Consider the following 17,378-nt stretch of genomic DNA (forward strand, 5'->3'; position numbering starts at 1 on the left):
GCCGAACGGCTCGAACACCGCCCAAAACAGCTCGAATTTGAGATTGGCGAACAGTTCGAGTAGAACAACGCTCATCTCTAATCATGATGGTATGTATGCAAATTGCCTATGGAATGACACAAACATAGAGTGATTGCAGATTTTGCTGTCAAACCTAAATTTTGTCCATGAGCTAAGGTTGGTATAGAAAATACAAACAAACCGTGATGTACTTGCCTTGTCTCTGCTGCTGCTCCCGGTATTTGGCATTGGCTGTGTCGCTGATGTCATGTCGACAGTATGACAACCAATCAGTGAGCTCAGGGGCTCTTAATGCAGAGTTCTATCTACGCTGACAGACCCACTGTGTTCTCTGATTGGCCGATGCCAAACACCGATAGCAGCGATGGAGACTTGTCGGTGGACCCTGGCAAGGTGAGAATAGTGCAGTTTTTTTATGCCAAATTGCTATGTCAAATTGTATTTGGGTATGGAATTTAACAGAAAGGGAAAACCCCTTTAAGTATTTTTATTCATACATTGCACGCACATTACTGATACCTAATGGATGGGGAAATTAAAAAAAATGCTGGAGTGGGACTTTAAGGCCACGGCCCCACTATCAGTATTTGGTCAGTATTCGGTCAGTATTCTTTCTCAGGAGTGGGAGCCAAAACCAGATGAGTAACAATCAGAGAAAAGGTATAATACAAACAAGTCACCAATTCTGCATTTATCACCCACTCCGGGTTTTGGCTCCCACTCCTGAGAAAAAATACTGACCGAATACTGATAGTGGGACTGTGGCCTAAGGCTGTGTGTCCACGATGAGTTTTTGACGCTGTGTATTTTCGCTGCGTCGTAAACGCAGCATCTTAAGGTTCCAGCAAAGTGAAGTTATTTTCTCAGGCACTGTACCAGTAACAGGTAGTGTTAGTATTGTTGTTTTAGGGAATAAGACCCTACAACACTGTATTGACCATTTAAAATGCATTCTGGGGGGGTTACAGATTCCCTGTATAGGAAATCACCACAGATTGTTCTTTTCTATAGAGGGCCGCAGCATAGAAAAATATATCATATGGTGTAAGTTTCTGTACAACAGTTCTCTATGATGGACAGATGCCACGTTGCTTTTTTTCATCATTTCACCCCATATGGAATTTTTTTTCTCGTTTTTCCATACATCATATAGTTAAATGAATGCTGCCATTCAAAACTACAACTCATCCCACAAAAGAACTAGGCTTCATACAGCTATGTCAATTGGAAAAAATAAAACTCGTAGCTCTTTGAAAAGGGGAAAAAAACAAAGTATAAAAATGGTCTGCCTCTATATAGGGGTTTTCCAGTTTTGGAAACCCCCTATCCTCTGGCTGCAGTTTGTTTGAAAATCAAACGGTGCTTTTGTCATCGTCTCCAGGTCAAGCAATAAGTCTCCACCACTACTCCTAGTGTTTGGCTGCAGCGCTGTCAAAGTGACGTCAGCGCTGCAGACAATACCAATCACTGAGCGGCTTGTGCCGTCTACATTGGCTGAGCTCAGTGATTGGCTGCAGTTGGGAGGACGCGTTTTCAGAAACTGGTTACAGGTAGTAAGTAGCCTCAAAAAGGAAAACCATGGTGGTCATTTGTCGCGGTAAAAAAAATTGCCATGGTGAAATTAGAATTGGTTCTTAAAGGGGTTGTCCAGGTTTATCCCAAAAGTCTGCAGTCACTCTGATAGCAGATTTGTGAATCCTCACATCACGCACAGCGTGGCTTCTGCGGTCATGTGACTGTAAGTATGTGATAGCTATACTCCTTGCCACATTCCAACTAAACTTGTGCAGCTTGGCTAAAATCACTTGTATAGAGCAAAGCTGCACATGTCTAGTCGGTGTGTGGCCTGAAGAATGCAATGCGTATGCGTGCCATCACATGTCCGCCCAGACTCCTCACAGAGTGCTGCCAGGGTCCTCAAGGCTGTAGTCACGCATAGTGACTGCACGACCCCTTGTTTCTTTTTATTCCCTCTATGTGAAGGCATATGCAGGGCTCATGACTCCAGCTTAGTCCGGTTTTCCCGGTTTGCCCCGGCGGTTAGTTGCGTTTTCCTCACACACCGTCCATGTAGTTGCAGTTTCCTTTCCCGGTGTGTTGTCACTTCAGCTTCGTGCACGACAGGCTCAGCCCGGAAACTACGCATGCGCTGCAGCTCCGGCTACTGCTGCTAAGTTTCGTTTCTCCGGCTCGGAATTTCCGCCCATATTGCCGGCTTGTGAATAAATGCAGGAGGTCAGCTCCTCTGCCCTCAGAGTGTGACTGACAGCGCTGCGTGCAGGAGCACCATACTGTGGTAAGTACTACAACTCCCAGGACCACCGGCGGGTAGTGGTGATAGTAATAGCTTGTGCAAGAGGATGCTGAACCGGGCATTACTCATACATGATGAGTGGACCAGACCTACTGGGAATGATGAGTGCAGTTGTCCTGTCCTGGGGGTCTCTGATGGATATGACTATACCACTATGACTGGCTTCTTTTATGTAAGGTGGGTCTATCAGATGACTGCCCCCCACTATAGCAGCTGCAGCCCCCACTAGACTCCTAAGCCCAGACTGAGCAGGACTGCTGCTATTTCTGCAGATTCTGCTTGTCCCATTGGTGGAAATAATCTGCTGCCTGCAGATGTGACTGCTCCGTGTGCATGGGGGCGAGCGTAGTACAGGCCTGGACCTGGCAAGGGGGACACAGGCACCCACAACGGTCTGATACTGACCGCACTTCTAAACGTATCAGTATTGGGCTACGTTCACACCACCGTATTTTAGATGCGAGTGCAGTGTGGGGGAATGACTGACCTCACCTTAACATCACTAGGTCCAGTGTTCTTCAATTGAACATTTTTTACACGGACCAAACAAAAAAATCCTAGCGCACACAATGAGAGTCGCCCATTTATGTCTATAGGTGCTCAACAAAAAAAATCAAACCCCATACGGATCATCCCTATAGCATCTGGTTTTTATGGATACATTGGCAGGATTTCTTGTAAATTTTATTTACTACTGATATAAAAACCGGATGTATGGAAAGCATACAATAGAGATCATCCAGTTTTTGTAGATGAAAATTGGATGTTTTTTTTATACAGTCTTGTGAACTTAGCCATATAGACCCAGAAACTTTGCCAACCAAGGCTGTGTGCCCACGATGCGTTTTTAAGCGTTTCCGCTGCGGCGATACCGCTGCAGAAACGCTTAAAAAACGCATGGTAGAAGGTCTGCCATGTTCCCCAATGATAATCCACATGTGCTGTGCACATGCTGCGGAAATTTCCGCTGCGGATTATCATTGCAGAAAAAAACACAGCACTACCAATTATTTGCGGACGAGCTGCGTATTCGCCGTCATTGACTTTCATTGGAACGCATGGATTCCGCATCACTGGATCTGTACATGCGGAATCCATGCGTTTCCATGTGCGGATGGTACCCGGGTCTGGAGGACAGGAGACTCTCCTCCGGACCCGGGTACCATAGAACGTGTAAAAAAAAAAAAAAAAAAAAAAAGAATAAAAAATAAATGTTATACTTGCCTTCTGATGGCCCCGGTGTCCTTGTCTTCGCTTGCCGGCAGATCGCGGTGGACTGAAGGACCTGCGCTGACGTCATAGTCATGTGACGGCAGGTCCTTCAGTGTAGTGTACCGCGAGCTGCCGGCAAGGGAGGACGGAGCGAAGCAAGACTCCGGGGGCCATCGGAAGGTAAGTATATATTTATTTTTTACCATTCTTTACGGTCACACTATATAAATCCATGCCGTTTGCATAGTCATGAAACTTGGGTTTTGATTGATAAACTTCATTTATAGCTTCATTTTTTTTTTTTTTTTTAAATTTAAACATTTAAGTATTGTCCACTTTCAGAAAAGTAGAAGCTGCAGTAGTTATAAAGAAAAAAAATAATTTAAAAAATGAATATTACTTTCCCTCCCCACTGGCCCAGTCTCTATCTACACGGGCAGAGCCACTGAGATCACAGATTGGCTGCAGCGCTGTTGACATGACATCAGCTCTGCAGAAAAACTGAAACCGGGACATGCTAGTTAAAGTGCTCGGTGCACCCTTGGTGTGGCCAAGAGGCTCAGTGCGTTTCTCCACCCAATGGTTTTATGACCCGCCTCCCTCACTGGTGATTGACAGCACTGTTTTGCCTGGATTGATCACTGTATGCAGAGTAAGCTCAGGCTCTCCAGTGCTGTCAATTACACATGATGGAGGTGGGGGCACGCAAAACCCGTGGGCGGAACAGTGCACCCAGCAAATTAATTGTATTTGATTAAACTTCAGTTTCTGCAGAATGGAGACAGTGTTTAAAACACTAAAGCCTCGTACATAACTCTGCTTTTTTTTTTCCACTGTTTTTTTTTTCTCTGTAGTTGTCTGCCTCAAAATGCAGAATATCTACCTGCTCTAATTATTGTGTTTTTTTTATGCATTTCCCCCTTTTTTTTTTTTTTTTTTTTAAATATGTTTTGAGTGAAGATTTCAATCAGTTTTTCTCTGTAAATTCCACTCCTGGTTTTGGCATACAAGCACTGATGAAATACTGATCAAAAATACAGATATGTGAATAAAGCCTTAGGGCTCTTTCACACTTCAGTATCTCCGGTCCGTGTGGTGACAGTTTCCACCGAAGACACTGACACACGCAGACCCATTCAAATCTATGGGTCTGCGCACATGTCTGTTTCCACAGACCATATGCTCCACACATTGACATGTCCGTTTTTCTGGGGATACACGATCCGCAAAAGTGTCTCACTCTGATCATACACGGATGATATCCATGTGTTTATCAGTGTGACACGTCCCAGCGCCTGAGAATCAGTGTACAGTTAGCGCTGTTCTCAAGCGCCGGTGCTGAACACTGCCCTCATCCCTGCTGGCGCTGTGATCAGCAAGAGCAAGAGACAATGTTGGGAGTAGTAGTGTCTGCTCCCGCAGTGTACACCTGTAAAAATAAGAATAAATTAATAAAAGCCATATACTCACATGTCCTAAGTGTCCCCCGCTGTAATCCTCTGACCGCTTACGCCGGGGAGAATGAGCGGCTCCGGAGCTGCGCTCAGTGAATGACAGGACACCGCTCCTGAGCTCAGCTCTGGGGCCCGCTCACTGCAGTGGCTCATTCTCCCCAGCTCTTTGGCATCAGCGGTCAGAGGATTACAGCAAGGGGACACTTAGGACAGGTGAGTATATGAATTTTATTACTTTAATCTTACTTTTACACAGGGGCGCTGCGGGAGCAGACTACTATTCCCAACATTGTCTCTTGCTTGTGCTGATCACAGCATCGGCAGGGAACAATGATGAGGACTGCATTCAGCACCCGGCACTTGGGAACAGCGCTAACTGTACCACTGATTCCCATGCTCCTGATGCTGCACACTGTTGCCCACACGTGTGACACACACGGGACACGGACATCTCTGGTACCGGAAATATAAGGACGTGTGAAACCTCCCTAAGATTGTTGGGGGCCAAGACTCTCCTCCATTGATCAGCGTAAATCAGCTCTGGCAGTAACATTGATGCTCCGTACATTGTTTAGTGGCTGCTGTTGAGTACTATTTCCTATTTGCTTAGTCCTTGAAACCAATTTAAATGAAATCTGTCATCAGGATATCACCCCTCCCCCCCCAAAATAAGTATTAATGTAGCGCTTTCAAAGACAAGTCCAGCAATACCCTTCCTCTGTTGCTGAGAAATCAGTGTTTGAATAATGTGCAAATGAAGCTGAAGAGCTACTGTAGATCTAAAGCCTCTGTCACTCAAGCTCTATTCCCTGTCTAGTGCTGCCGACTCCTCCTGCTGACAGCCTCTATGCTGTGTGACTTCAGGCAAAGGAGCCATCAGTCAAGCAGAGGAGATGGCACTGGGTGGGGAATAGAGCTGGAGTGACAGAAGTTTCAGATCTTCAATAGCTCTTCAGCCTCATTTACATATCGATTTAAACGCTGATTCCTCAGTAACGGAGGAACGGTCTGGCCATGTAAAGGTGTTGCTGGACTTGTGTTTGAAAGAGCTACATGCACATATAAATAATTTGGAGGATGAAATCCTGGTGGCAGCTTCCCTTTAATTCAATACAACATCCCTGTTTCATCCAAATACCTATAGAGACCTAATATTTCTGGCAGCTGAGAGTTTGCTACAGTTGCATTCAGTCTGATACATTTTATCACATACAGAAGTGTAATTTGTTTTGTTGCTATGAGTAGTTACTACAGAAGTGTCTATGCTGGGTACATTTGTAGCCTCCTCCTGGCTGAGTAAGGTTTCAAACCTAGAATGTACTGTACATAAAATGTTTCCATTCATTGACCTCAAGCAGAGAGATGTTTCCGTTTGCTGACAATCCCGGTATCGCCAAGACTTGGGAGTTCCTGCTCTGATGCCAATGCCAGCCCAACATTTTTTCCACTGATGACGGCACTTATTTTACATTGTGTGTTTTTGTTTGGACTTTCCAAAAATAATCTTCATGAAACTAAAAGGATTGTGAAATTGCCAATCATTTACTGGCGTTACCCTATCAATTATACATTTCTTAATCATGTTTCCAGTTGAGTGCTTTGTACTCCTTCATGTGGTTGGTTTGCACCTTTATTCATCCAAGGAATGGAAGGTGAAACGAAGTCCAAGGCAATGTCAATATGAGAATTACTGCTTCATTGTAACACATTGCTGTTATTGCTTATGTTCTCCATAATAAGTCATTTATACACATGTGGTCAAAATTGTTGGTACCCCTCGTTTAATGAAAGAAAAACCCACAATGGTGACAGAAATAACTTGAATCTGACAAAAGTAATAATACATTAAAAATCTATTAAAATGAACAAATGAAAGTCAGTCATTGCTTTTCAACCCTGCTTCCACAGAAGTTTTAAAAAAATTAAAACTCATGAAAAAGGCCTGGACAGAAATGATGGTCCCCGTGAAAATAATGTTACAAGAGGGACATGTTAAATCAAGTTGTGTCCACTAATTAGCATCACAGGTGTCTACAATCTTGTGATCAGTCAGTGGGCCTGTATATAGGGCTACAGATACTCACTGTGCTGTTTGGTGACATGGTGTGTACCACACTCAACATGGACCAGAGGAAGCAAAGGAAAGAGTTGTCTCAGGAGATTAGAAAGAAAACTATAGACAAGCATGTTAAAGGTAAAGGTTATAAGACCATCTCCAAGCAGCTTGATGTTCCTGTGACTACAGTTGCACATATTATTCAGAAATTTAAGATCCATGACTGTAGCCAACCTCCCTGGACGTGGCCGCAGGAGGAAAATTGATGACAAATCAATTACATACGAATGGTAACAAAAGAGCCCAGGAAAACTTCTAAAGAGATTAAAGGTGAACTTCAAGCTCATGGACCATCAGTGTCAAATCACACCATCCGTCGTTGTTTGATCCAAAGTGGACTTCATGGGAGTCGATCAAGGAGAACACCATTGTTGAAAAAAAATCATAAAAAAAAAACAGACTGGAATTTGCCAAACTACATGTTGACAAGCCACAACGTTTCTGGGAGAATGTCCTATGGACAGATGAGACAAAAATGGAAGTTTTTGGCAAGGCACATCAGCTCTATGTTCAAGACGGAAAAATGAAGCATATCAAGAAAAGAACACTGTCCCTACTGTGAAACATGAAGGAGGCTCTGTTATGTTCTGGGGCTGCTTTACTGCATCTGGCACAGAGTGTCTTGAATCTGTGCAGGGTACAATGAAATCTCAAGACTACCAAGGGATTCTAGAGAGAAATGTGCTGCCCAGTGTCAGAAAGCTCGGTCTTAGTCGCAGGTCATGGGTCTTGCAACAGGATAATGACCCAAAACACACAGGTAAAAACACCCAAGAATGGCTAAGAGGAAAGCATTGGACTATTCTGAAGTGACCTTCTATGAGCCCTGATCTAAATCCTATTGAGCATCTTTGGAAAGAGCTGAAACATGCCGTCTGGAAAAGGCAACCTTCAAACACGAGACAACTGGAGCAGTTTGCTCATGAGGACTGGGCCAAAATACCTGTCGAGAAGTGCAGAAGTCTCATTGACAGTTACAGGAATCGTTTGATTGCAGTGATTGCCTTAAAAGGTTGTTCAACAAAATATTAAGATAAGAAGAACCATCATTTCTGTCCAGGCCTATTTCATGAGTTTAATTTTTTTTTTAAATTCTGTGGAAGCAGGGCTGAAAAGTAGTGATGAGCGAGCACTAAAATGCTCGAAGCTCAGGTCGAGCACATTGGAATACTTGGGTGCTCGACCCGAGCAACGAGCTCAATGTAAGTCTATGGGAAACTCGAGCATTTTTCTGGCGGTCCCCCCCGGCGGTCTGCAGAAGGTCAAAAATTGACCAAATCGATGGGAACAGTGCTCAATTAAACGTCAGGCAGGCAGGGTATATAGGAGGGTGCATGAAAAACATAGCAGGGCAATTGGAGCACACTAGTGCCCTCCGATGTTCATACACCCGTCTCTTTAAAAAAGCCGGTAATTCATCAGCGGCATACACCAGTACCCGACAATTTAGAACAGAAAGAATAGAGCATCACACATAGATTAGATAGATAGAAACATTTCAGTCACATATACAGTACAGACCAAAATTTTGAACACGCCATCTCATTTAAAGATTTTTCTGTATTTTCATGACTATGAAAATTGTACATTCACACTGAAGGCATCAGAACTATGAATTAACACATGTGGAATTATATACTTAACAAAAAAGTGTGAAACAACTGAAAATATGTCTTATATTCTAGGTTCTTCAAAGTAGCTACCTTTTGCTTTGTTGACTGCTTTCCACACTCTTGGCATTCTCTTGATGAGCTTCAAGAGGTAGTCACCGGAAATGGTCTTCCAACAATCTTGAAGGAGTTCCCAGAGATGCTTAGCACTTGTTGGCCCTTTTGCCTTCACTCTGCGGTCCAGCTCACCCCAAACCATCTCGATTGGGTTCAGGCCTGGTGACTGTGGAGGCCAGGTCATCTGGCGTAGCACCCCATCACTCTCCTTCTTGGTCAAATAGCCCTTACACAGCCTGGAGGTGTGTTTGGGGTCATTGTCTTGTTGAAAAATAAATGATGGTCCAACTAAACACAAACCGGATGGAATAGCATGCTGCTGCAAGATGCTGTAGTAGCCATGCTGGTTCAGTATGCCTTCAATTTTGAATAAATCCCCAACAGTGTCACCAGCAAAGCACCCCCACCCCATCACACCTCCTCCTCCATGCTTCACGGTGGGAACCAGGCATGTAGAGTCCATCCGTTCACCTTTTCTGCATCGCAGAAAGACACGGTTGTTGGAACCAAAGATCTCAAATTTGGACTCAGACCAAAGCACAGATTTCCACTGGTCTAATGTCCATTCCTTGTGTTCTTTAGCCCAAACAAGTCTCTTCTGCTTGTTGCCTGTCCTTAGCAGTGGTTTCCTAGCAGCTATTTTACCATGAAGGCCTGCTGCACAAAGTCTCCTCTTAACAGTTGTTGAAGAGATGTGTCTGCTGCTAGAACTCTGTGTGGCATTGACCTGGTCTCTAATCTGAGCTGCTGTTAACCTGCGATTTCTGAGGCTAGTGACTCGGATAAACTTATCCTCAGAAGCAGAGGTGACTCTTGGTCTTCCTTTCCTGGGGCGGTCCTCATGTGAGCCAGTTTCTTTGTAGCTCTTGATGGTTTTTGTAACAGCACTTGGGGACACTTTCAAAGTTTGCCCAATTTTTCGCATTTACGGTCCTTCATTTCTTAAAGTAATGATGGCCACTTGCTTTTCTTTACTTAGCTGCTTTTTTCTTGCCATAATACAAATTCTAACAGTCTATTCAGTAGGACTATCAGCTGTGTATCCACTAGACTTCTGCACAACACACTTGATGGTCCCAACCCCATTTATAAGGCAAGAAATCCCACTTATTAAACCTGACAGGTCACACCTGTGAAGTGAAGACTATTTCCGGTGACTACCTCTTGAAGCTCTTCAAGAGAATGCCAAGAGTGTGCAAAGCAGTCATCAAAGCAAAAGGTGGCTACTTTGAAGAACCTAGAATATAAGACATATTTTCAGTTGTTTCACACTTTTTTGTTAAGTATATAATTCCACATGTGTTAATTCATAGTTTTGATGCCTTCAGTGTGAATGTACAATTTTCATAGTCATGAAAATACAGAAAAATTTTTAAATGAGGTGTGTCCAAACTTTTGGTCTGTACTGTATAATAAGTACAGTGATAGTGTTGATTACTGTACTTGTCATTTAGTGTTAAAATAAAGGATTTATTAAAAAAAAAAATTAGCGTAGGGTTCCCCATAATTTTAGTCTCTAGCGGAGGTTAAGCAGACGGCTGGGGCAGATGTTTGAAGCCTGGGAAGGGGGTAATACCCACGGTGCTTCCCAGGCTACTAATATCAGCCCCCAGCTGAATACCTAGCCTTTACCAGGTATTAAAATGGGGGACCCCCTCAAAAAATGACGTGGGGTCCCCCCTATTTTAATAGCTAGCAAAGACTAGGCAGACAGCTGGGGGCTGATATTAATAGCCCAGGAAGGGTGCCATGAATATTGGCCCCCTCCTAGGCTAGAAACACCAGCCGTCAGCCACCCCAGAAATGGCGCATCCATAGGATGTGCCAATTCTGGCATTTAGCCTCACTCTTCCCACTGCCCTGTAGCGGTGGCAGTGGGGTAATAGGGCTGGGGTTGATGTCAGCTTATAATGCCAGCTGACATCAAGCCCAGGTTAGTAATGGAGAGGCGTCTATAAGACACCCCCATTACTAACCCCATAGTCAAAGTTAAAAAACAAATCACAAACACCCAGAATAAAGTCCTTTAATTGAAATAAACATACAATTTTTTAATGTTCTAAATTAAACCATACTTACCATCACGCCCATTCCATCTGAAGCCAATGTCTTCTGCAATAAAAGTAAAATAATAAAGCAACATCATCCTTACCTTTCCATGGTTCCCAGGACGGCTCCAGCTCTGCTACATTCACATGACAGGCTGGATCGCAGCCGAAAGCTGCCATCCAGCTTGCCATGCCGCAGACACTGAGAAGCGCGGGCATGCTTGCGCTACTCAGTTTCTGGCTGTGACGGCATCCAGATGAGCCGAGTTCATGTCCAATGAACTCCGCTCATCTCATGCACATCACTGACAGCGTGGGAGAATTCTCCTGTGCTTGAGCAGGAGAATTCTCCCACGCTGGGATGGCATTGAGATGACAGGCTGGATCGCAGCTGAGCGCTGCCATCCAGCTTTTCATCCTTCACAGACACTGCAGAGCGCAAGCATGCCTGCGCTCTGCAGTGTCTATGAAGAATGGCTTGCTGGATGGCAGTGCTCAGCTGCGATCCAGCCTGTCATCTCAATGCCATCCCAGCGTGGGAGAATTCTCCTGCTCAAGCGCTGAGCGCAGGAGAATTCTCCCACGCTGTCAATGACGTGCATGAGGTGAGCTGAGTTCATTGGACATGAGCTCACCTCATGCACGTCACTGACAGCGTGGGAGAATTCTCCTGCGCTCACCGCATGCGCAGGAGAACTCTCTCACGCTCACCGCATGCGCAGGAGAATTCTCCCACGCTGTCAGTGATGTGCGTGAGGTGAGCTCAGTTCCTTTGACATGAACTCTGCTCATCTGGATGCCGTCACAGCCAGACACTGAGGAGCGCAAGCATGCCCGCGCTTCTCAGTGTCTGCGGCATGGCAAGCTGGATGGCAGCTTTCGGCTGCGATCCAGCCTGTCATGTGAATGAAGCAGAGCTGGAGCCATCCTGGGAACCATGGAACGGTAAGGATGAGGTTGCTTTATTATTTTACTTTTATTGCAGAAGACATTGGCTTCAGCTGGAATGGGCGTGATGGTAAGTATGGTTTAATTTAGAACAATAAAGAATTGTGTGTTTATTTCAATTAAAGGACTTTATTCTGGGTGTTTGTGTTTTTTTTAACTTTGACTATGGGGTTAGTAAATGGGGTGTCTTATAGACGCCTCTCCATTACTAACCTGGGCTTGATGTCAGCTGGCATTATAAGCTGACATCAACCCCAGCCCTATTACCCCACTGCCACCGCTACAGGGCAGTGGGAAGAATGAGGCTAAATGCCAGAATTGGCACATCCTATGAATGCGCCATTTCTGGGGCGGCTGACGGCTGGTGTTTCTAGCCTGGGAGGGGGCCAATATTCATGGCACCCTTCCTGGGCTATTAATATCAGCCCCCAGCTGTCTGCCTAGTCTTTGCTAGCTATTAAAATAGGGGGGACCCCATGTCACTTTTTTGGGGGGTCCCCCATTTTAATACCTGGTAAAGGTTAGGTATTCAGCTGGGGGCTGATATTAGTAGCCTGGGAAACTCTGTGGGTATTTCCCCCTTCCCAGGCTTCAAACATCTGCCCCAGCTGTCTGCTTAACCTCTGCTAGAGACTAAAATTACAGGGAACCCTACGCCAATTTATTTATTTTTTTTAAATAAATCCTTTATTTTAACACTAAATGACAAGTACAGTAACCAACACTATCACTGTACTTCATATATATGTGACTGACATGTTTCTATCTATCTAATCTATGTATGATGCTCTATTCTTTCTGTTCTAAATTGTCGGGTACCGGTGTATGCCGCTGATGAATTGCCGGCTTTTCATGTTTCACTGTGAGCACTGTTCCCATCGATTTGGGCAATCACTGTAATGGCACAACCACCATGGCTGTGGCATTACAGTGAGTGGCAGACAATCCCTGCATGATTGGTGCTATAAATAGTGCCAATCATGCAGGACGGGGACCCGAGCTCCCGCCCGAGCATCTTGAAAGTACTCGGCGAGTTCCGAGCATCTCTATTACTGAGATGCTCGGGCGAGTACCGAGTAGTGGCGTGCATGCTCGCTCATCACTACTGAAAAGCAATGTCTGACTTTCATTTGTTCACTTTCATAGATTTTTAATTTATTACTTTTGTCAGATTCAAGTTATTTCTGGGACCATTGTGGGCTTTTCTGTCATTAAACAAGGGGGTACCAACAATTTTTACCACGTGTGTATCAAAGCAGCCCTTTATATGCTACTACCAACAGAAGACACATCCAGTGTGCACCCTCCTGTAATAGAAGCTTCAGGTAATCTCCGATAGGGTATGTGCCCACGATGCAGAAGTTTCCTGAGCATTTGTGCATCTGCTTGGCAGAAAAAAAAGCATGCAGATTTTACATACGTTTTTTTTCAAGCGATTTTGAGCATCACTTGGAAAACGGCTTGACAAGTTGGTCACACAATATAAATACATGCAACTGGCATGGATTTTTAGTGTGTGACCAACTTAGAGGAAATGTCTACCATCAAATGCTGCATCTAAAGTTAAAAAAGAATTAAAGTAAAAAGAAATAAAAAAAAAAAAAAAAAACCTTATATGCACCTCTTCGGCGGCCCCCAGTCTCCTCCCGGCTGCGTCCTCTCTCCTCGGCGGCCCGCGGTGTACTGGCTGGACCTGCGGTGACGTAATTTAGTCTGCTGATGGTCACGCGACCGCTGACGTCAGGTGATGGTCGCGTGACCATTTAGTCAGCTGATGGTCGCGTGACCATCAGCTGACTAAATGACGTCACCGCGGGCCGCCCAGGAGAGAGGACGCGGCCGGGAGGAGACCGGGGTCCGCAGGAGAGGTGAGTATGAATTTTTTTTTTTTAGTTTTTTTTAGTTTTTTACTTTATACCTCTCTTTTTACTTGCAGGTACGATGTTACCCTTGTTGGAGGAGAGTCTCCTCTTCTCCAGACCCGGGTACCATCCGCGCATTGAACCGCATAACATCCGCATGTTTACATGGTTGTGCTGCGGATTTTTCTGCAATGATAATCCGCAGCGGAAATTTCCGCAGCATGTGCACGTCAAATGCGGATATCATCATTGGGATACATCCCAGACCTCTTAACAATGATTTTAATACTTTTACGCGGTGGAAATGCCGCCGCGGAAACGCATTAAATCCGCATCGTGGGCACACAGCCTTACTATGAAGGTCAAGATCACACACAAACTCAAATTACTACATGTTTCTTAAAAGGGTATTCTCAAGTTATATTGCTTTAGTTATACAACACAAAAATAAGTTAGTTATAAAAAGCAAGTCAGTTGCAAATTTATTTATCTGCTGACATTCTCCTGCAATGAGCGCTTTTATCTTACATAGTGTACAGCTTGTTTCAAAGGATCTTCCACTAGAGCCTGCCCAGAGCCTGGTTTAGCTTAGAATGAGCAGTAGTTGCAGTTAACTCTTAATATACCATTTAGCTCTCTTCAGCCCATTGATTTCTACAAACCAGTTAGCTACTCACCTACCTCTCAGCTCCTAACTGAGCTGGTCTTCTCAATCCTGTAGAATCACAATCCCCCAGCATCACAGCTCTGTGTCTGGAGCTTGATCATATGCCCTGTTATCTCTATATAGAAATATAGGTAAAGAAAAGCTGAAGCAGCCCTTAGTTGCAAAGCGTGCAAATCCAGGGACTTCAGTCAGATCCATATGCTGATGTAATGCAAAAATTGCAGCAGTCCAAAATTTAAGAAAGAAATAAAAAGTTGTGCTTTTATTAAGCCATGTGGTTACAGCAACGTTTCAGTTCCTGCTGTAACATTTTTCTTCATCTATGCATCAAACCACTGAATGTGTTATAGCAAAACGTGTGCTGAGCTTTATAGTTCTACTAATACCACAGCTCTGCCATTCGCCAGGATTGTCACTCAAGGAGGAGAGCCCACCTTGCCAGAAATGAGTAAACTAAGGGGAATGCATAGCTAAATGAGGGGAACTTGGTTCACCTTTTGGCATGGCCAAAAGCTCAGTACACCATTTTGTCCCCTCAATTAGAATCCCCTGCACTTTCCCTTATGTTGATAGACAGCACTCACATTAGAAAGCTGGTTGGACTGAATCTCCATCTGCACATACTGATACTGCCGGACCTGAGCACAGTGTCAGCGGGCGCTATCAATCAACATGAGAGAAGGTGTGGAGGATCCAAGGGTTCACAGAGAACCCTTCATTTTCATATGTAATAAGTTTTTTATGTGTGTATGTATATACAGTGCCTTGAAAAAAGTATTCATACCCCTTGGATTTTTCAAATGTTTTCATGTTACACCCACAAACTTAAATGTATTTTATTTGGATTTATGTGATATACCAGCACACAGTAGAAAGTATTGTAAGTTTAAAGGAAAGGATACATGGTTTTCTAAATATTTTAAAAATATAAATCTGAAAATTGTGACCGCTATTTAATGTCTAAATTACCTAATTTTGAGTTTTGTGGGTGGCAGTCTCCATTTAAAGATTAACCATCAATAGTACATATGAAAGCAAGCAACTTTGTAATATAGTTTATCAGATATATCCACTTCTTTCTCCTCCTGGATTGATCTTTCACTCTCAATTAAAGGTTAGAAGCTGTAAAAGATTTCGCCATTTCTAAGATAGGAGATGATGGTTGCTGCTCATAAGGTTCTATGGAGAGGGGCAAAACACAGACCTCCTACTGCAAGTTCTCCTGAAACGGTTACACTTTAAATTTTATGTTAAAAAAAAATAAAAAATGAAAGTGTAACTTTTTCAGGAAAACTTGCATCAGTATGTCTGTGTCTAGTTCCTCCTCCTTCTTACTCCCTCCATCATAGAATCCTATAAGCACCAGCTGTCATCTCCTCCTATCTCAGTAATGGGAAAGTCTGCCTTCACTGAATACAGACTTTACCCATGAGCTGAGAATGAAAGATCCGTTTAGGAGGAGAAAGTAGATTTCTCTGATAAAGATAAATTACAAAGTTGTTTATTTTCATGTCTACTATTTATGAAATAAAAGTGAAAACGACCGTTATGATTAATTTAGGACTTCTTGCTTATGGACAATGTTTGTATACTGAAATAGCAAAACACCTAAATAATAAATAAAAAATAATATTTTTTCTGTTCTAGGTATCTAACGGTGTAAGGAAAGATGGGTTCCGATGTAAAGGAAAGTCTGAAATGCTTCAGTCGGTACATAGTGAATATCCTGCGACCCACATATGTGCTGAGAGACATGAGCACCTGGATATCTGAAAGTAAGATTTTCCATTCATAACTAGTGTTGAGCGATACCTTCCTATATCAGGAAATATCGTATCGGATTGGATCGGACCGATACCCAAAAAGTATCGGATATCGCCGATTCCGATATCGGAAACCAATGCAAGTCAATGGGACAGAAATATCGGAATGAAAATAAACCCTTTCTTTCCTTGTAGGTTAATTCTACATTAAGTAAAACAACTAAGAATAATGTAGAATGTGTTACACGAAAAGCCGGCAATTCATAAGCGGCATACACCGGTACCCGACAATTTACAACAGAAAGAATAGAGAATCACACATAGATTATAAATATAGAAACATGTCAGTCACATATATATGAAGTACAGTGACAGTGTTGGTTACTGTACTTGTCATTTAGTGTAAAGGATTTATAAAAAAAAATATTAGTGTTTTCATGCACCGTCTCTTTAAAAAAGCCGGCCGGCAATTCAGCATCGGTACCCGACAATTTATAACAGACAGAATAGAGCTTCACACATAGATTAGATAGAAACATGTCAGTCACATATATATGAAGTACAGTGATAGTGTTGATTACTGTACTTGTCATTTAGTGTTAAAATAAAGGATTTACTTAAAAAAAAATTGGCGTGGGGTTCCCCGTAATTTTAGGCTCTATCGGAGGTTAAGCAGATAGCTGGGGCAGATGTTTGAAGCCTGGGAAGGGGGTAATACCCACGGAGCTTCCCAGGCTACTAATATAAGCCCCCAGCTGAATACCTAGCCTTTACTAGCTATTAAAATGGGGGACCCCCCAAAAAATGACGTGGGGTCCCCCCTAATTTAATAGCTAGCAAAGGCTAGGCAGACAGCTGGGGGCTGATATTAATAGCCCAGGAAGGGTGCCATGAATATTGGCCCCCTCCCAGGCTAGAAACACCAGCCGTCAGCCGCCCCAGAAATGGCGCATCCATAGGATGCGCCAATTCTGGCACTTAGCCTCGCTCTTCCCACTGCCCTGTAGCGGTGGCAGTGGGGTAATAGGGCTGGGGTTGATGTCAGCTTATAATGCCAGCTGACATCAAGCCCAGGTTAGTAATGGAGAGGCGTCTATAAGACACCTGCATTACTAACCCCATAGTCAAAGTTAAAAAAAACACAAACACCCAGAATAAAGTCCTTTAATTGAAATAAACACACAATTCTTTATTGTTCTAAATTAAACCATACTTACCATCACGCCCATTCCAGCTGAAGCCAACG

General features: G+C 43.6%; 1 protein-coding gene across 1 annotated transcript in view; it reads left to right on the plus strand.

The window, feature by feature from the left end:
* Positions 1-2,137: 2,137 nt before the first annotated feature.
* The window catches only part of RIGI (RNA sensor RIG-I), a 100,096-nt gene continuing 84,855 nt past the window's right edge, over positions 2,138-17,378 (plus strand). Inside the window, exons 1-2 of the mRNA XM_073664886.1 lie at positions 2,138-2,317; positions 16,017-16,144. Of these exons, the coding sequence (XP_073520987.1) occupies positions 16,039-16,144 (106 nt within the window). The 5' untranslated portion in view covers positions 2,138-2,317; positions 16,017-16,038. The remainder of the gene's footprint in view (positions 2,318-16,016; positions 16,145-17,378) is intronic.

Source organism: Phyllobates terribilis, unplaced genomic scaffold, assembly GCF_046119375.1.
Source record: "Phyllobates terribilis strain yellow unplaced genomic scaffold, ASM4611937v1 Scaffold_1__5_contigs__length_1240528914, whole genome shotgun sequence".
Taxonomy (NCBI): Eukaryota; Metazoa; Chordata; class Amphibia; order Anura; family Dendrobatidae; genus Phyllobates; species Phyllobates terribilis.